Source organism: Rhincodon typus, chromosome 9 (genome assembly GCF_021869965.1).
Source record: "Rhincodon typus isolate 14 chromosome 9, sRhiTyp1.1, whole genome shotgun sequence".
Taxonomy (NCBI): Eukaryota; Metazoa; Chordata; class Chondrichthyes; order Orectolobiformes; family Rhincodontidae; genus Rhincodon; species Rhincodon typus.
This window is the reverse complement of record NC_063340.1, coordinates 157,014-178,513: the sequence shown is the minus strand read 5'-3', so window position 1 is coordinate 178,513 and position 21,500 is coordinate 157,014. Positions and strand designations below refer to the sequence as shown.

The window sequence follows — 21,500 nt, the reverse complement described above, 5'->3', positions numbered from 1 at the left end:
CTGGCTCCATCCCCGCCTCTTCGACCTGTTTGTTTCCTCTCCACCTATCCTCTCCTCTATCCCTCTTCTATCCGCCTCCCACTCTCTCCCTATTTATTTCAAAACCCCCTTCCCCTCCCCCTTTTCTGATGAAGGGTCTAGGCCGGAAACGTCAGCCTCTCTGCTCCTATGATGCTGCTTGGCCTGCTGTGTTCATCCAGCCCTGCACCTTGTTGTCTCACTTCTGTCTTATCTGCCATTTGGTTCCTCAACCTTCCAGACTTACTCACTCACTCGCTGACTCAATCATTTTGACTTCGAATTCATTTCAAATTCTATCCCCTCTGAACTACTTGTCAGGATCCACCCTCCTTCCTTCAAATGACTAATATATGTTGTAAACAGTTGCAGTCCCAGCGCTGATTCCTGTGGAACCCCACTGGTCATGGGTCACCAAACTGAAAAAGAACCCTTTATCTCCAGTTGCTGTTTCTTGCCCGTGAACCAATCTGTATCCATGTTAATATGCTACCTCCAACACTGTGGGCTCTCATTTTATGACTTAACCTTTCATCAAAATACAAAGCCCAAATACAACACATCTGCTGATTCTGTATATCCACTTTGGTTGCAACTTTCTCGGAAAGTTCTAAGTTAGTCAGACATGATTTCCCTTTCATGAAGCCATGCTAATTCTACTTGTTTAGATGATAATTTCCCAAATGTTCTGATGCTATTTCCTTAATAATTGATTCTAATACTTTTCTGACAATAGCTGTTAGACTCATCGGACTATAGTTATCTGTTTTTTGCTTTCCTCCCATTTTGAATAGATGTCACTTTAGCAGTTTTCAATGCTCTGGTACTTCTTGAGAATCCAATGATGTTTTTGGAAAATTACAACCAATGTATCCGCTATCTCTGTCCTTAACTCTTTTAGAATCCTGGGGTGCAAGCCGTCAGGGCCAGGTGACTTATCTACCTTTAGTCCCATTAGTTTGTCGAATACTATTTTAGTGATGGTGATGGTGATGGTACTTAAATCCTCCCCTGTGTTCTTTAGTACTAATGGAATGTCCAAAATATCTTCCATTATAAAGACTGATGCAAAATATCTTTTTAACTTCTCTGCCATTTCCTTCTTTCCGAGATTTATTTTCTAAGTATCCAGTGTCTCTTCCATTTTGTACATGTAAAGAAGCTCTTATTGTCAGTTTTTATATTCCTTGCTCGTTTGCCCTTGTAGCTTATTTTCTCACTTTATTATCTTTTTACTGGATTCTGAATTCATCCCAGTCTTCGGGGCTATCACTGACTTTTGCCTCTTAAATGCTTATTTTTTCCCAACTTAATACTGTCCATAACTTCCTTGGTTTGCCATAGTTGGTTTATCCTTCTCTTAGAATCTTTCTCCCTTACTGGGATATATTTTTGCTGAGATTCATGAATTACCTCCTTAAGTGTTTGCACTACTTGCTTCCTGTCATACGCTAATCTATCCACCCAGTTTACTTGAGTTAATTCTATTCTTATTTCTTTGTAATTCCCTTTAGTTAAGCACAGTTGTTTCTGACCCAAGTTTCTCACTTTCGAACTGAATATTAGTATCTATCATGTTATAATCACAACTTCAGCAAAGTAACAGAAGCAGTCTTTGACAGTGCTATGTTGCAGCACTTGCAAAGGAATAACCAGCTCCTGAATTTCTGCATTGTCCACATCCTGGGAGTCCCCATTGACTAGGAACTGAACTGAATCAGCCATCAAAATACTGTGGCTATAAGGCCAGGTCATATGCTAGGAATTCTGCAGTGAATACATTGCCTCCTTTCTTCCCAATGCCTATCCACTATCTTTTTTCAATAATTATTCACCAGTGGATCATGAGTGTTGCTGACTTGGCAGCATTTATTGCCGTCCCTAGCTGCCCTTGAACTGAGTGGCATGCTAGGCAATTTCAGAGGGAAGTTGAGAGACAGCCACATTGCTGTGTGTCTGGAATCACATGTAGACCAGACTAGGTAAGAATGGCAGGCTTCCTTTCTTGAAGGGTATTAGAGAGCCAATGAATTTCATCAGTAAATTCTTCAGTAGATTCTTAATTCCGGTTTTTTTCCTTTTGACTTCAAATTCTGCCACGACAGGATTTGAACCCAGAGCATTAGCTAAATTTCTGGATCAATAGTCTAGCGAGAACACTACTAGGTCATTGCCTCCCCTGGGACAGAAGTCAAGTAAGTGATGGAATACTCTCCAACTGCCTGGATGAGTGCAGCTCCAACAACCCATTGGGTTAATTACTTGGACTGACCACTTCTTGCAGTGAGTTTAATCCAAATGGATAACGCAAATACAGAGACTTCATGTTCTGTACTACATGTTTCCAAATGACTAATTCATTCATGGAATGTCGGCTGAGCCAGCATTTATTGCCTATTCCTAATTGCGTTGGAAAAGGTGATGGTGAGCTGCCTCCTTGAACGCCTGATTACCATGGACTGTAGGGAAGCCCATGGTTCTGTTTGGGAAGGTGTTCCGGGATTTGGACCCCATCACGTGAGGGAGTATCAATATTTTTCCAAGTCAGTATGGTGTGTGGCTTGGAGCGAATTTGCAGGTGGTGTTGTTGTCGTCATTGTCTCTGCTGTTTTGTCCTTCTAGATGGTAGAGGTCACAGGTCTGCTATTATATTGAAGGTGCAACTCTAGTAGGGGTGGGGGGGCTGCTTTATCCTGGATGGCGTTGAAATTCTTGAGTGTCTTTGGAACTGTATTAATCCACATAAGAGGAGGGTATTCCATCACACTCCCAATTTATGCTTTGTAGATAGTGGATTGGGGAGACAGCAGGTCAGTTACTTGCCACAGAATGTGTAGCCTCTGACCTGCTATTGTTGCTACAGCATTAACATGGTTCAATGATCGATAGAGATCCTCAAAATTTTGATAGTGGGGGACTTAGTGATGGTAATGCCATTGAATTTAAAAGGGTACATGGTTAGATTTTCTTTTGAAATGTTTATTGCCTGGCATTTGTATGGCATGTATGTTATTTATCACTTATTGCCAAATACTGGGTATTGTCCAGGTCTTGCTGCAAATAAATGGCAAATGCTGGAAATCCAAAATGAAATCAGTGGTCTGGAAATATATAGTTCTTTGGGTATACACAGGGAAGATAACTTGATTAAAACCTGAGCACAATTTATTGTTTTGATTTTATATATCTAAAGGTCCATTAAGCCTTTGGAATATAGATGCAGATACTTTTTATATTTGCACATATAAATATCAGTACAGCACAGTTATGGATTTCTGATTTAATTTAAATATTTCGTCTTTGTGTTGTTTGGTCTTTCGTGCTGTGTAGACGTACTTCAAAGTTCTTTCCAAAACAATAAATCAAACTTTTCTGTAACTTTGTTGAATTAGTGGACAGCTAAAAATGTGAAGAGATTAATGTTTCTCACAAAATCACAGAATCTCTACAGTGCAGAAAGAGGTCATTCAGCTCTTCGAGTCTGCACTGATCTTTCGAAGAGCATCCAACCCAATACCACCCGCCCCCAAACCCTGTAACCCTGCATTTACCATGTGCTAATCTCCCCAGCTTGCACATCACTGGATGCTATGGGGCGATTTAGCATGACCAGTCCATCTAATCTACACAGTATTGGACTGTGGGAGGAAACTGGAGCAGTCAGTGAAAACCCCTCGCAGATACAGCAGAACATACAATCTCCTCACAGTCATCTAAGGCTGTAATTGATCATTGGTTCGTGGCGCTGTGAGGCAGTAGTGTTAACCACTGAACCACTGTGCTGCCCTTGGGAGAGCTGTGGTGTACCCACTCCACACTCAAGGGTTTGGGGGGTGCTGGTGGTGTGGTGGTACTCGGTCCATTCTCTGGGAGTGGGGGGTAGGGCGGTTTGAGGGGATAAATGTGTTAACAAATTTGACGATAATTCATATGACTTGAAAGTATAGGCAAACCTCTTGAGACACTCATACCTGAAAACGATCCATACAGTTCAAGCTGAGTTGGAATTAATTTAGCTGCAAACTTTGAATTATTAGATGATTCAGAAATGCTTGGATGAGTCATGGCACACAGAAGATACACAGCTACATGATTAACTTTAAGTTTTGAATATTTCTGCCAAAAACATGCCCAACAGTTTACCTGTACACCACTTTTGCAGGTTGCTGTATGTTCTTAATCAGTGAATTGTACAAAATCACAATGGTTTCTTCCAACTGTTCACTAATTTTGATGTGTTCCCGTCATGGTTCTGAACACAGTTGTTCTTTTGTTCTTCATATTTTGAAATATGAAAAGACTTAATGTTTATTTACTGGTTTAGACTAATTTAGAACAGTTTTGGTCTTAAGGTAAAGTTGATGCATGTACTTTCACTTAGGACCCGGGTTGATATTAAGCCTACTGTGGTAGGATGAAAATCTTTTGTCCAGCAGTTGTGATGTTGTGAAATGAGTTGGACAAATAACATTGCAGTTTTAAGTGGATATGAGCCATTAATATAAAGTTGCCCCAATTTGGCCCCCTCTTGTCAGTTTTTAACAAGCCCCTAAGTTCACTGATGTGGAAAGGGAATTATGTTGAGGTGGCAAAGAGTAAAGAATCCTTAATTCTGCATTTAGTTTTGGTGGTATGACTTGGGAAAGCATAATCCCATCACTGCTCCATTTGCCATTGAAGTGCAAAGAATACAGCAAGGTGTTCTGTCAGATGTATAATCTAAGTGTCAGTTGGTGCCAAAAGTATAATGTATTTTTGTAAATTTAAAATTGGGCGCCAGATTTTCTGTAAGGCTTCCATTGTATGTTCAACCACATTAACATTTTGCACACAGATTGTTCATGTGTTAAAAGTGTGCAGCTCCACGTCTGAAGAGGAAAAAAAATTTGAGGATATTGACTTTGCTTTCTTCAGGATATCCAGGCTGAAATTGATGCTCATAATGACATCTTTAAGAGTATTGATGGCAACAGACACAAGATGGTGAAAGTTTTGGGAAATTCAGAGGAAGCTGCCTTGCTTCAGCATCGACTTGATGATATGAACCAACGATGGAGTGACCTAAAGAACAAATCTGTCAATATCAGGTCAGTAATATGCTGTGGGTTTACTATCCATTGACATTGCAAGGACCAAATGCAGAACATCAGTGTTGAAATTGATAGAGAACTTGAGGTAAAATAGGGAGTTTTATGAGGTAAGAACAGCTCCCACTTTAAGGATTTTAGGAGGAAGCCAGGATTCTGGGTTGGGTGGAGGTCGGTGAATTCAGCATTTGAGGTCTTCAGAGGAATGAGTTAGAGTAGAATAAATAAAAGCTAACTATTTATAAGTTTTATGGACATTACTGGCAGAGGGAAGTGACTTGAGTAGCATTTCTGGGACCCAGGTGTTAATCATACCTTGGCAGATGGTGGAATTTGAATTTCATAAAATCTGGAACCAGTGTTGATTGTAAAATGCATCAGCTTCCCTCATGTCCTTATGGAAGGAAAACTGCCATCTTTACTTGATCTGGTGCCTGTGACATGTGACTCTAGATTCTCAGCAGTGTAGTTAAACCATAAGAACATAAGTTATAGGAGCATAATTAGGCTATTCGGCCTATCAAGTCTGCTTCACCATTTGATCACCGCTGATCAACCCCTTTCTTCTGCCTTCTCCCCGTAGCCCTTGATCCCCTTACTAATCAAGAAAATCCTGTCACAATTAACTTCTAACTGCCTTCGGAAATAGCCCTGCAAGCCACTCCATTTAAAATAGTGTAGCGGGGACGGGAAATTGAGTGGGGAGACAAGTGAGGGAAGCAAAGATGGAAATGAAAGATTGAAAAGTAGAAACCAAAAGTGGAAGACAGACAAAACCAGGATTATTGGCATATAGGGCTGGAAAAAGTCTACAGGTACTATATCTGAACGTATGCAGCATTCTCAATGAGATAAATTAATTAACAGAGCAAACAGTTGTAAACAGGCATAATATATTAGTGTTTACAGAGACATGCTGCAGAGTGACCATAACTGAGAACTGAACATCCTGAGGATATTCAGTCTTTTGGAAGGACAGGCAAAACGGAAAAAGGGTGGGATGTTGTTATTTATGGAAGATGAAATCAGTGCAATAGTGAGAAAGGATATCTACGCAGGAAATCAAGAAGCAACAAGGAGTGAAAAACATTAGTGGGAGTTGCCTGTAGGCTTCCAAACGTTATTGGTGAGGTATGAGACAGCATTAAACAGGAAATTAGCGATGCATGTAGTCATGGGTGAGTTTAATTTACGTTTAGACTAGGCATACCAGATTAACAATAATACTGTGGCTGATGAATTCCTGGAATTTGTAGGTTTTTAGACTGATGTGTTGAAGAACCAACTGGGACAAGTTATCATTGATTTAGTTTTGTGTAATGACAAGGGATTAATTAATGATGTTATTGTGAGAGATACTTAAGGAGAACGTGGCCATAACATGATAGAATTCTTCATAGAGACAGAAAATGAAGTCGTTCAGTCTAAAACTAGGATCCAAAATCTAAAGAAAGGGAAATGTGAAGGTACAAGGGACAAGTTGGCTGTGATAACCTGGACAACCTCATTGAAAAGCATGATGGTTATCAGGCAAAGATTAATATTTAAGGAACAGATGTACTAGGAAAAGTGGCCCATCGATGGCAAATTAACAAAAAAATATATTGTTAGGTCCAAAGAGGAATCATATAAAATTGCTTGAAAAAGTAGCAAGCCTGAAGAGTGGTAGCAGTTTAGAACTCAGCTGCGGAGGACCAAAAGTATGGTTGAGAGTGGAAAAATAAAGTACAAGAGTAAACTTGTAAAGAGCGTAAAAGCGGACTGGAAGAGATTCTTTAAGTATGTAAAAAGAAAAGATTAGTGAAGATAACTGTAGGGTCCTTACAGTCTGAAACAGGAGAATTGATAACTGAAGAACAAGGAAATTTCAAAGCAATTAAACAACTACTTTTGTTGTGTCTTCACAGAAGAAGACACAAAAATATTTCCAGAAGCAAGGGTTTATTGGAAAGGAAGAATTGAAGAAAAAAGTATCGGTTAAAAATAAAAATGCTGTAAAAATTATTGTGACTGAAAGCTAATAAATCCCTAGGGCCTATTAATCTACATCCCAGGGTTATAAAGGAGATGGCCATGGAAGTAGTGAATAAGTGAGTTGACATCTTCCTTTAGGTTCTGGAACAGGGTCTGAGAACTCCTGCAGTGATGTCTGTGGCTGAGATGATTGACCTAAAATAACTGCAACCATCCTGCTTTGTGCTGGGTCTCAAAATGGCACCTGTTTTCCAATGGGAGTGGATTTGATGGTGCCATTCTGTTTAAAGCATTGGAAATGCAATACAAATTTTGACAGAACTGTTGGTAATTTGTGAACAAAGGACTCAGGGAATAATCTAAATTTTTATCGTTTGAAATAAAAATTTGATTTTTTTAATGCTTTTTACTTGATTGACTTAAGTACAAAAGAACTTTAAGTTGATTTAATTGAGCACTGTTGACAAAATCCTTTCCTGATCTGCTGCAGGGCTCATTTGGAAGCCAATGCAGAACGTTGGAACAGGTTGCTAGCATCATTAGAAGAACTAAGTAAGTGGTTAAATCTCAAGAACGAAACGCTGTCCAGACAGATGCCCATTGGAGGTGATGTTCAAACTCTACTGCAGCAACATGATCATTGTCGTGTAAGTGTACCTATCGGCTGACTGTAACATTTCTTCTCCTGCCTCTCTCTGTAGTTCTGCCCTGATTTATCCACTATTATCTTACATGTGCTGATTAAAGTTTGGGAAACCAAGTAGAGTTTCTATTGCATTTTGACCTTACTAAAGTACATTCTTTTTACTCCTGTGTATGTCTTTTATTGTCTTATGGCCTGCAGAATTTAGCTGTCAACGAGGACTGCACATAGTGACATTGATATGGAGGTGTCAGTATTGGACAGGGATGGACAAAGTCAGAAGTCACATGACACCAGGTTACAGTCCAATAGGTTTATTTGAAATCACCACAAGGTTTTGGAGCACTGCTCCTTCATCAGGTGAAGAGGAGGGAAGCAAACAGGCATAGAATTTTTTATGCAGAGAGACAGTGGCAAGATAATTTCAGGTGATTAAGAAAGATAAATACAAATAGATTAGAGTGTCGACAGGCTGAATAACAAGTCTTTGGAAGGTGATCAAAAATGGCGAATGGTATGAGTAAAGTGTCAATAGCTGAATAGCAAGTGAAGAGATGACGTATGACCCAGAGAAATAATTACAAAAAAAAATCAATAAATAGGATGGTGCTTGAGACAAACCAAATGGCTGGAATAACATGATAGGTATGAGTCGCATGACGAGGGTCTAACCAAAGTAACAAGTAATCCAAAACTGTACAAACTAATTAAGGTAGACAGATAAAAACAAGATATCAAGGTGATTGTGTCAAAACAGAACAGTATTCTGGGGTTACATGTAGCGTGACATGAACTCAAGATCATGGTTGAGGCTGGGTACTGAACTTGGCTATCAATTCCTGCTTAGTGATTCCATGTTGTTGTGTATCTCGAAGAGTGCCTTGGAGGACGCTTACCTGAAGATTGGAGACTGAATGTCCTTGATCACTGAAGTGTTCCTCAACTGGGAGGGAACATTCCTGTCTGGCAACTGTTGCGTGGTGTTCGTTTGTCCGTTGTCTTAGCGTCTGAATGGTCTTGCTGATATTTCATGCCTCAAGGCATCCTTGCTTGTAGCGTATGAGATAGACAACATTGGCTGAATCACATGAGGGCATATTGTGTACATGGTGGGTGGTGTTCTCATGTGTGATGGTAATATCCATGTCACTGATATGACATTGTCTTGCCGAGGTTGCTGAGGCCGAGTTGTGTGGTGTTGTGACACTTTTCTCCTGAAGACTGGGTAGTTTGATGTGAGCAGTGGTCTGTTTGACGTTAGACAGCTGTTTGAAGGTGAGAAGTTGAGGCATAGTGACGACCTTGGTGAGATGTTCGTCATCATCAATGACATATTGAAAGCTGCGAAGAACATGGCATAGTACCCCCCACCCCGGAAGTACTAGACAATGAATGGTACTCCGTAGTGACACTGCCGTTACTGTCTAAAAGGGTGATTATTTAGGAATTGTTTTGTCAATTACACCTGAAGATTGCACTGCTTGTAATTGATTTTACACATGACTGGAGAAGGGAGTTTGCTTACTTGCTATCAATTATGGGTGGCACGGTTGCTTAGTGGTTAGCATTGTTGCCTCTCAGCGCCATGGACCCAGGTTGGATTCCACCCTTGGGCGATTGTCTGTATGGAGTTTGCACATTCTCCCCGTGTCTGTGCGGGTTTCCTCCGGGTGCTCCGGTTTCCTTCCACAGTCCAAAGATGTGCAGGCTGGGTGGATTGGCCATGCTAAGTTACCCATAGTGTTCAGGGATGACTAGGTGGATTAGCCGCAGAAAATGCAGAGTTACAGGGATAAAGCAGGGTGGTGGGTGTGGGTGTGATGCTCTTCGGAGGGACAGTGTGAATTCGACAGGCTGAATGGCTTGCTTCCAACTGTGGGGATCCAGTGATTCTACACTCCTTTATTCAAAGGACGAGGGAGAAGGTCTTGGTAAAACTGCTGCTTGGCCTGCTAATTGTACGGCCTTTTGATATAAATACTTTAATTCAGATGCTGTTTGTGTACTTGCAATCTTTCAAGCTGCTGCTCAGAAACATCTATTTTAAATCTGTAAGCGCAGAAAAGCAAATGATCTTTTAAAGGGACCACACAATGCTTTCCCTCTTAACATTTTACAAACACCAAATTCTAACTTCCTGTGTCCCAATCCATAAGTTTTTTTTATTCATTGACAGGACGACGGCATCACTGGCTAGGCAGCATTTATTGCTCATCCCTAATTGCCCAGAGGGCAAGTCAGAGTCAACCACATTGCTGTGGGTCTGGAGTCACATGTAGGCCAGACCAGGTAAGGATGGCAGTTTCCTTCCCTAAAGGACATTAGCAAACCAGATGGGTTTTTTCCTGACAAATTGACAATGGATTCATGATCATCATTAGACTCTTAATTCCAGATATTTATTGGATTCAAATTCCACCATCTGCCTTGGCGGGATTCACACCCAGGTCCCCAGAACATTATCTGGGTCTCTGGATTAACAGTCCAGCCATAATACCACTAGGCCATTGCCTCCCCAGTATTCTACCCAACTTCGCAATAGTAGCGACAAATTAACAAAAAACAATGCTATGTTTACGGGCAGTAAAATGACAGATTGTAATTCATGGCAGGTAAATATACAGTAGTGAGATTTAGCAAAGGCAAGAGCAACATGTGAAGAGGGTGAATTAGGGGGAAAAGAAACTTAGTCCAATATTGTTAAGCTTTGAAGAAGCATAGTAATAATATTACTGGTTAATAATCCAGAGCTCTAGACTCTAGCTGTGGGCATGCCAGAGCAAATGCAATCTTGTCAGCTCAGTGAATTTAAATACAATTTATTAATAAAAACAAACAATGACAAACACACATCTGATAAAGTCAATGTCAACAACATCTGGGGACATATGCCAAAATTGGGAGAGCTGATCTGTGGACAATTCAAGCAACAACCTGTTATAATCATAGATACCAAGTCTTACCTGCAGCTAGTGGCCCATAGTACACTATTACCATCCCAAATTATGTCCTAATGTATTAGTAGGACCGAGCTAATAGAGGTACCATCGTACTAGTACTCAATCAGGAGCGGGTGAAGCTGGGAGTCCTCAATATTAACTTCTCATCCATAAAGCCTTGATGTCAGATAAACAAAATGTTTGAACAAACTTTGACTTGGATACCAGCTACCACCCTTCCTGACCTGTTGAATATGTGCTATTCCACGTTGAATGTCGCTTTGAAGAAACAATGAGGGTGACAAGGGCCCAGGATGTACGCTGGGTAGGAGCTGAAATGTCCATCAGCAAGAGTGACTCAGTAAGTCACTGATGACTCATCTCGCCATGTCCTGAAAGATGTATTAGTCAGATTGCACCTGGAGGCCAAATCTACCTGACCTTGTCCTCACAAATCTGTCAAAGATACTTCTATCCATGACGGAATTGGGAGGAATGCCTACTGCACAGTCCTTGTAGAAGACTCGATTGTGTGATTTGCTACTGGCATTGTTTAAATGGATTAGATTCAGAACAAATCTAGAAGCTCCAAACTTGGCATCCATGAGGGGATGTGGGCCTTTGTTAACAGAAAATTGTATTCAACAACTATCTGTAGTCTGATGATTTGGTATATCCTTAAGACTAAGATTACCAAAAAGGCTGGGGATTAATCCTTGTTGCATAAGGAATGTAGATGAGCGTGCCAGGAGCAGCACATGACATGATACAATGCGTTGAAGCCAGAAAATAAGATTGCAATCTTACAAAAGAATGGAAACAGCATGTTTTGGGTAGAGTAACACCCTGCTGTTTTGTCTCATTCAGTTTTGATTGGTAGTACACAATTTAAAAAACTGGTGTAGTCATAGGAGGAGCAGGATCTACGAACATCCCCATCCTCAATGATATCAAAGCAAAAAATAAGACTGACGCATTTGCAACCATCTTTCAAGTTCCAAGTGGAGGGTCTATTGCAAACACTACCTGAGGTTTCCAATGCCACGGCTGCTAGTCCTCAGTAATTTAATTAACTGCGATATCAAGAAATGACTGATGGAATTAGTTATTGGTCCTAACAAAGGCTGTAACGGCTATTGACAATAGTCAAGCTGTTCCAGTACAGCTACCAATGCTGGCATTTACCTGATAATGTAGTAAGCTATTCAGGTATGTCTTGTCCATGAGAAACCGTATAAATCGAATCTAGCTAATTGCTGCCTCTTTTCTCACTGGAGTGAACGGAAATCCAGAGGTAAGCACGCTTTATTGTTGGAGGTCAATCATCTCAGCCCCTGTAAAACCCAACCATATCCCTATTGATCTCATTATTGTAATTGCCATATCCCACAGCACCACCATCCTAAGGCTTATCATTAACCACAAACTGAACTGGACAGTCGGATAAATACTGTGGTTACAGGAGGATACTCGGAAGCTTAGAATTCTGCAGCAAGTAATTCATCTCCTGACGAGCCCAAGCCTGACCATCATCTCAAGTATAATTTGGGGTTGTGACAGATAATCACCAATTGCTTGAACGAGTGCAATGTCAAGATGTTTGACACCATACAGCACAAAGATACCCATTTAAATGACACCCCATCCACCACCATAAATTTTATTCCCTTCACAGCCAGCACACTAAGGCTCTGATGTTTACCATCTCCAAGATTTGCTGATGCAAGACTCCTTCAGCAGCACCTTTTAAGCCCAGAGCCACACTCACAAGGACAGCAGCAGCAAATACATGGGAGCACCACAAACCACACAACATTCTGACTTGGAAATACATCACCGTTCCTTCGCTGTCACTGGGTCAAAATCCTGGAGCTGCCTCCCCATGAGCACTGTGGGTGTACCTACAGCAATGGATTGCAACTCTTCCAGAATGCAGCTTTACTCTCACCTTCTGAAAATCAATCAGGATTGGTTAACTTTGCCAGTGCTACTCACATTTGATGAATAATTTTCTTAAAATTAGATTAAAATAGTTTATTTGAAAATTGCTAATGACTATTTTGTTAGAGGAAGTTTCATGACATTACAGTAGGTTATTCAGGAAATGGTTTCACAAACAGTGTTTGGGTTTAGAGGACTGAGTCTTTATGTGAAAATATACTCAGGGCTTTTCGCTAAAGAATGGATGAATAAATGTGGATTTGATAAAATATTTTAACTTCATATTGTGGTCACATCAAAAGGAAACATTCAAACTTTTAAAGAGTTTCTGAGGAAAACAAGTTCCTGAAGCTTAAAGGTTTATTGTTATATTGTACAAATCGTAGTTACCTTGCAGAAACTAAAAGCAATTGACATAAAAGGCTAGATGCAGCATACATTATTTTACCAAAAGCTATTGGTACTTTTGGTTTATAGATCCTTATATGTATCATAACCATAATGCCTGTTTTAGTTTTATTATCTCGCAGAGAAATTTGGTGGAAATCTTGACCTGTTCCTTTATGACTGTGACCTTACATCCTGACTCCATTAAAGCAATTCTAATGAGAAAATACTGATCTCTGACCCTCTCTTCAACACTGGAAAATTGAAGCGTGCATTCCATTACTTTCCCTGGTATTGAATATCATTTACTGGGGTAAATAGTATTCAATAAATAGTATTCAATAAATGATATTGAATATCATGTTCCTCTTTAGGTCTGAAAATGGTTTTGATGGCAGCTGAACTCTGTAAAACATACTGCCACCTCTGTAATCATTGGAGTTCTGTTGAAATTTTCCTTGCACACCATAAGAGGGAGTATATTACATGGGATTATATTAATATGTGCTCTCCCAACTCGAACAACTTCTTTTTATTGCTACTGTTATTTGTAATTTCTGTCAATCTTTCAGTCTGAGTTTTGCCTAGAAGTCTTTAGTAAGAACCTGTTTGGATTCTTTGCCCACGACAAAACATTTCTCTTTTGAATTTTCTTGCTGCTCATTTGATGACATGGTCAGAATTTCAGTCATGAGAAGAAGCCATTGAGACCACCTGCTACTTTTATAACACACTGTAGGTGCCCTCTTTGTTCTGTTAAACATAAATGCTCCCTCACTCAAACATACAATCATTGACTGTGTGCTCACTTAGACAAACATGATCCACCATCTGCATGCTTGCATTGCTTTGCTTTCTTACAATCATTAGAAGAATTATGCTTCAGGAGAAAAATGTGCTAGTTGATTGGCAAGCCAACTCTAGCTGAGGCGTTTGCTCATTTTGCAAGTTTAATGCAGAAATAGAATGCATCAAAGTCATACTGTGGGATAATGGATATCATAAGTATATGACTGCTGTGTATAGCGTGCACTGTCAAATGGTCCAAAGGCTGGCAATTTTAGAACTGAAAAGTGCCTGGTCTACCTCAAATTGCATGGAAAGCCAAAGCTTCTTAAAAGTTTGAGCTTAAGCAAATAATGCATGCTGCTACTATATAGTGGTTATGTGAATGGTATTTTCCCCTAACAGGGTGCTGTTGTCAGTCCAAAAATAATTCTCATTGCATTGACCAACATTGTGTATGAAATTTGCAGCCAGTATAATGCCAGATATATAGGTCATGCGTTATAATGATTGGCCGACTGAATCAAACTGCTTGTTTGTAATAAGCAGAGCACGCTGCACCGGCATGTGTGAGATGCTTTCCCTTTTCCACAACCAACGCACCCAACGCACCCAACATGGTTAGCAGAACTTTCGCTTTGATCCATTTCACGAAATTCGGCTCTCATCCATTCCACCTATCCCAGAATCATAAATTCTCCTTATTCTCAGCTCGTCCCTCCATCAGCCTCTGTGTTCAGCAGACCACCTTCCAGCATCTTCACCAGTATCCCCTTTCAGCATTCCAAAGTGATCATTCCCTCGTGATCATTCCCTCTGTGGTCCACTCCTCAGTCACCAAGCAAAGTCCCAAATACACTTGTAAAGTGAAACAGCGATTTACCTGTACTTCATTCGTTTTAGTATACAGGTACTGTATTCACTGTTCCCAGTGTTTTCTCTACACAGGGGAAATGATACATTGATTAGGTGATTATCTTGTGGAACACCCTCATTCAGTCCACAGGCATGACCTGAGTTCCTGTTCCTTGCCATTTTCATTTTCTATCTTGCTCCCACTTGGACCTTGGCCTGCCAGTGATCGAATGAAGCTGAATACAAGCTTGAGGAACAAGACTTCATCTTCTGTCTTGGCACTTTCTAGCCTTCTGGACCCAATATTAAGTTCAACTAATTTAGATCAGAACCTATGCCTCCATCTTGCTCCTGTATCCCTTTTTGCCTTCAGATGTCTATGTAGCTATTCACACCTCTTCTGGACACAACCTTTGATTTGTTTTTAAATTTACCATTGCGTTACCAAGCTTTTACATAAAATAATGTTTTCTAACATAACTTCTTCTACCCTCCACCTCATCACAAACATTCCCTTGAGTTTTTTTGTGGGTTTGCCCACCTCCTCTCTACCAGCTGGAAATATCTTACATCTCTGTCTTTCATTTAAGAGAGACTTTTATTACCAAAGCTTTTTTGTCTTACACTCATTGGAACAAACAGAAGAACATGAAATTTCAAACAATTGGAATAGTTTATACTATAAGAAAAACATGTCCTGTAGTTGACAAGTCCACTCTGAATGGCAGAGCTGTTACTAGAATCCCTACAGTGTGGAAACAGGCCATTTGGCCCAACACGTCCACACCGACCCTCCAAAGAGCACCCCACCTAGACTCTTCCCCCCTACTTTAGCCCTGTAACCCTGCATTTCTCATGGCTAATCCACCTAATACACACATCTTTGGACCGTGGGACGAAATCAGAGCACCTGTTGTAAACCCATGCAGAACCTAGTGGAAACCCACACAGACACGGAGAGAACGTGCAACCTCCAGACAGACAATTCCCCGAGAATGGAATTGAACCCGGGTCCCTGAGAGACAGCAGTGCTAACCACTGAGCCACTGTGCCACTAAGGAAAAAGGAACAGGGAATACAGGCCCTACAAGCTTCTGGCTAATTCAAAGAAGGTGGAAGTTTAAAACATTTCTGTTTACAGAGAACAGTTCATTGTGTGTCAATGTATGTCACTTCTAGCAGGTGTAAATGAGCCACGTTAAAAGTTCAACTGCTTATCTTAATTTGGTCACGGTTGAATAGCCCCTGCAAACAGTAGATGTTTCACTTCGGACTTTTGCAAGTGAGGACTTGTTTGTTTGTCAGAATACATGTGATAAAGGCCAAGAGTCTGGGAAAATGGAAGGGAGACCTTACAAGAAACAGTATGTGAGGAAGTGTAGTTGAGGTGGCTTTTGGAGTCTGTGAGAATGTAGTGAATATTCATGAAATTGCATGAAATTCTTAAGGGGAACGATGAACAGCCAATGGTTGTTGATTAATTGATTGATTGATTTATTGTCACGTGTACCAAAGTACTGTGAAAAGCTTTATTTATGAGTGGTACAGGCAGATCATTGTAAGTGAAGGATATACAGATGAGAATGACTTAGACAGAGGCGTGCAGGTTACATTGCACAGGTCATGCACTCGGTAAGAGTATTGTTAGCAAGATCAGCGTTATTTCAGGCTAGAGAGTCCATTCATTAGTCTGATAACAGCTGGGAAGAAGGTGTTCCTGAACCTGTTGATGCGTGTGTTCAGGCTTCTGAATCTTCCGACTGATGGAAGAGGATATAGGAGATCATTACCGGGGTGCGATGGGTCTTTGGTGATGTTGGCCACCTTTCTGCGGCAGCAAGCCGTGTAAATGGAGTCCATGGATGAGAGGTTGGCTTCCGTGATGATCTGGGTTGTGCACACCCGCTTCTGTAGTTTCTCACAGTCCTGGGCAGAATAGTTGCCGTACCAGGCCGTTATGCACCTGGAGAATATGCTTTCAATGGTGCATCTGTAGAAATCGGCCAGGCCAAATTTCCTGAGCCGCCTGAGGAAGGAGAGGCATTGTTGTGCCGCCTTGGCTGACGCATTTTCATGGAAAGTCCAGGACAGGTTGTTGATAATCGTCACACCGGGGAACTTGACACTCTCCACTCTCTCAACCTCCGTTCTGTTGATGTACATCAGGGCGTGTTCTCCTCCTTTCTTTTTGAAGTCAGTGATCAGTTCTTTAGTTTTGCCGACATTGAGAGAGAGGTTGTTCTCATTGCACCATGTCACCATGCCCTTTACTTCCCTTCTGTATTTTGATTCGTTGTTAGATATCCATCCCACTGCAGTGGTGTCGTCAGTTAACTTGTAGATGGCGTTAATTTGGAATTCGGCAACACAGTCATGGCTGTACAGGGAGTACAGTAGGGGGCTGAGGACACATCCTTGGAGGGCTCCAGTGTTGAGTGTTATTGTGGAGGAGGTGCAATTACCTATCTTCACTGATTGTGGTCTGTGGGTCAGAAAGATGAGGATTCTGTTGCAGAGGGCAGAGCAGAGACCAAGGTAACAGAGTTTTGAGATCAGTCTGGAGGGAATAATAGTGTTGAAGGCGGAGCTGCAGTCAATGAGCAGGATTCTGACGTAGGTCATTGTGCACATTGGTACCAACGACATAGGTAGAAAGAGGGTTCATAGAATCCCTACAGTGTAGAAACATTCAGCCCAACAGGTCCTCACCTACCCTCCGAAGAGCATCCCACCCAGACCCTACCCTTTCCCTGTAACCCCACATTTCCCCAAGGCTAACAAACCTAACCTACACATCCCTGGTCACTATGGACAATTTAGCGTGGCCAATCCACCTAGCTTGCATATCTTTGGACTGTGGTAGGAAACTGGAGCACCTGGCGAAAACCCTCACAGACATGGGGAGAATGTGTAAACAGACAGTCACCCAAGGATGGAATTGAACCCAGGTCCCCGGTACTGTGAGGCAGCAGTGCCGACCACTGTGCCACCTTGCTGCCCTTGAGACTTTGTCTAAGGCTACCCTTGTGTCTTAAGGGGCTCTTGTTCCCCATTCTCACTAACACATTTATTATGTGGTACAATCCCATAGCAGCAATATCTTTTGGAGTGTGGAAGGAAACCGGAGTAACTAGAGGAAACTCATATAGTCATGGGGAGAATGTGCAAACTCCACACAGACAGTTGTCCACAACTGGAATCGAACCTGGGTCCCTGTCACTGTAAGGCAGTGGTGCTAACCACTGAGCCACTGTGCTGTGGCATTTAGGTCCTGCAGAATGAGTACAGGGACTGGAATGATAAATATTCAACATTTCGCACAAAAAGTTAGTCAGAGCGAGGACCCATACTAATCCCCATAACAACACTGTTTCTGAGATAACAAGGTGTAGGGCTGGATGGACACAGCAGGCCAAGCAGCATCGGAGGAGCAGGAAAGCTGACGTTTTGAAGAAGAGTCTAGGCCCGAAACGTCAGCTTTCCTACTCCTTTAATGATGCTTGGCTTGCTGTGTTCATCCAGCTCTACACCTTGTTATCTCAGGTTCTCTAGCATCTGCAGTTCCTACTATCTCTCCACAACACTGTTTTTGTTTTGTTCACAGCAGTAATAGAACACAATTTGAGAGCAAACAATGCAGCCATATACACAACGTTGATGAAAGATACTTTCTCATTTCCAAATGTTAAGGAAAACATTGTATGAAAATTGTATTCTGTCACAGAATTTGGACACACTCTGGTTTCATCCTGTGTTACCTAAAACGCACGCCATGTTTTTCCACCTTTGATTTCTCAGCATTGCTTCTTCTTTTGTTATCTAGTGCTGGTGGGAAACCATAATCCCAGACTGTAAGTGCTGTGAGCTTCAACGTTGTCTGAGAATCCCATCGCTGTCTCTGAACACCCAAACTGACTAATAATAATCATCCCTAATTGTCTGTCTTGACCTTACTGCAGCATTGCTTATGTTGTCACTAGCGTGGTGACAGATCACATTGACATTTCACATCATGAAAGTAGCTGCATGAATATTTGCATTCTTGGTTCTACATTAGTGAGTTTTTGTTGCAACATTTTGGTCTGGAAGTAAGAGGCATCTCAAAGAATGTACTGTCTGTGCTTTTGTGCAATCTGCTTTTGTGCTTTGACTTCAGGTTAAGCAATTTCACATGTACTTGCTGCTTTTCCATATTACATTCAATTAGAATTTCATTGTCTCTAGATTTTACTCTTAAGATACGATGAATGAGCAGAAGGCCATTCAGTCCATTGAGTCTGCCACTCAATGAGATCATAACTTACTGATAATCCTCAATTCCACTTTCCTGCCGTTTCCCTATAGCTTTTGATTCCCATACTGATTAAAAATCCACCAATCTGGGCATCTTAACTTGTCTATATCCCTCTGCAGGCAGTCTGTCATTCTCAGCACTTGTCTTCCCACCTGTTCTTGCGTTTTCCGTAAACTCAATAATAGTACATTCACTTTCATCACTATGTCATTAATATTTATTCGCAATAAGTATGGCCCTGGCACTGATCCCTATGGCACTTCACTATTTACAGCTTGCCATCCTGAAAAGGCCCCCCCCCCCCCCCCCCACCGTACCAAATCTCTGTTCTCTATTATTTGGTCAATCCTCTATCCATGTTAATACATTTCCCCAACACCATGTGGTCTTATTAATTGCTTTAAGTGCGATTATTTTTACAAATGCTTTTTTGAATGCTCAATCCTTTTATTTATACCACTTGTAATCTCCTCGTAGAATTCTTATAAATTTGTCATGCACAATTTCCTGTTTATGAAGCCATAGTGACTGTGATTGTATTATGTATTTTAAGTGCTCTGCTATTACATCTTTATAATAGGCTTTTGCATTTTCTAATAACAGACATTAAGCTAACTGGCCAGTAGTTACCTGTTTTTTGTCTCCTTTCCTTTCTAAAATAAAGGTACTAATCATAGAATCCCTGCAGTGTGAGAGCAGGCCGCTCGGCCCATCGTGTCCAAACTGACTCTCCGAAGAGCATGGCACCCAGATTCAACCACCTGCCCAGCCCCTGCAACCCTGCATTTCCCATGGCTAATCCACCTAATCTGTGCACGTTTGGATTGTGGGAAGAGACCAGAGCAGCTGGAAGAAACCCACACAGACACGGGGAGAAGGTGCAGATTCCTCACAGAAAGTCACCTGAGGGTGGGATTGAACCCAGGTCCCTGGCACTGAGAGACAGCAATGCTACCCACTGAGCCACCATGCTGCCCTATGGGACACTGGGACTTCTTGAGAATCCAAGGATACTCGGAAGATTGTGATCAGTGCATCAACTATCACTATAGCTATTACTTTTAATATCCGAGGATGCAGCCCTTTGGGTCCAGGGGACATAATGGTCTTTAACCCAATTAGTTTCCTAGTATCTTTTCTTTAGGGATAGTTATTATTTTATATCCTCTCCTATCATTTGCCCCTTGATTATGCAGGAATTTTGGAATACTGTCAGTGTCTTCTACTGTGACTCTATTCATTTGTGGGACACGTGTGTCACTGGCTGGCCAGCATTTCTTGCCCATCCCGAGTTGCCCCTCGAGAACGTGGTGGTGAGCTGCCTTCTTGAATCACTGCATTCCTCCTGCTGTGGGTTGACCCACAATGCTGTTAGGGAGGGAATTCCGGGATTTTGACCCAGAGACAGTGAAGGAATGGCAATATATTTCCAAGTCAAGAAGGTGAGGGACTTGGAGGTGGTGGTGTTCCCATATGTCTGCTGCCCTTGTCCTTCTAGATGGAAGTGGTCGTGGGTTTGGAAGGTGCTGTCTGAGGAGCTTTGGTGAATTTCTGCAGTGCATCTTGTAGATAGCACACACTGCTGCTACTGAGCATTGCAGGTGGAGGGAGTGGATACTTGTGGATGTAGTGCCAATCAAGCAGGCTGCTTTGTCCTGGATTGTGTCAAGCTTCTGGAGTGTTGTTAGAGCTGCACTCATCCAGGCAAGTGGGGAGTGTTCCATCACGCTCCTGACTTGTGCCTTGTAGATGGCGGACAGGCTTTGAGGAGTCAGGGGGTGAGTTATTCGCCGCAGTATTCCCAGCATCTGGCGTGCTCTTGTAGCCACTATGTTAATGTGATGAGTCCAATTGAGTTTCTGCTCACTGGTAACTCCCACGACGTTGATAGTGGGGGATTCGTTGATGGTAACACCATTGAATGTCAAGGGATGGTGGGTAGATTGTCTCTTATTTGGTGATGGTCATAGCCTGGCATTTGTGTGGTGCAAATGTCACTTGCCACTTGTCAGCCCAAGCCTGGATATTGTCCAGATCTTGTTGCATGTGAACATGGACTGCTTCAGTATCTGAGGAGTCACAAATGGTGCTGAACATTGTGCAAACGTCGGCAAACAACCCCACTTCTGACCTTATGATGGAGGGAAGGTCATTGATGAAGTAGCTGAAGATGGTTGGGCCTAGGACACTACCCTGAGGAACTCCTGCAGAGATCTCCTGGAGCTGAGATGATTAACCACCAGCAACCACAACCATCTTCCTATGTGTCAGGTATGACTCCAACCACCGGTGAGTTTGCCCCGTGATACCCATTGATTCCTGTTTTGCTAGGGCTCCTTGATGCCTCACTCAGTCAAATGCAGCCTTGATATGAAGGGCTGTCACTCTCACCTCACCTCTGGAATTCAGCTCTTTTGTCCATGTTTGAATTAAGGCTGTTAGGAAATCCAGACCTGAGTGGCCCTGGTGGAACCCAAACTGGGCGTAACTGAGCAGGTTATTTCTGAGCAGGTGCTGCTTGATAGCACTGTTGATGACACCTTCCATCACTTTACTGATGATTGAGAGTAGACTAA

At 41.8% G+C, this 21,500-nt stretch overlaps 1 protein-coding gene across 4 annotated transcripts in view; it reads left to right on the top strand.

Moving 5' to 3' along the window:
- LOC109917954 (dystrophin-like) overlaps positions 1-21,500 on the top strand; it is a 333,913-nt gene that overhangs the window by 242,827 nt on the left and 69,586 nt on the right. For 3 of the 4 annotated variants that reach the window (XM_048600638.1, XM_048600639.1, XM_048600636.1), the window contains exons 51-52: positions 4,933-5,105; positions 7,570-7,726. In XM_048600638.1, the coding sequence (XP_048456595.1) occupies positions 4,933-5,105; positions 7,570-7,726 (330 nt within the window). The remainder of the gene's footprint in view (positions 1-4,932; positions 5,106-7,569; positions 7,727-21,500) is intronic. The other variant, XM_048600640.1, reaches the window with a different exon arrangement.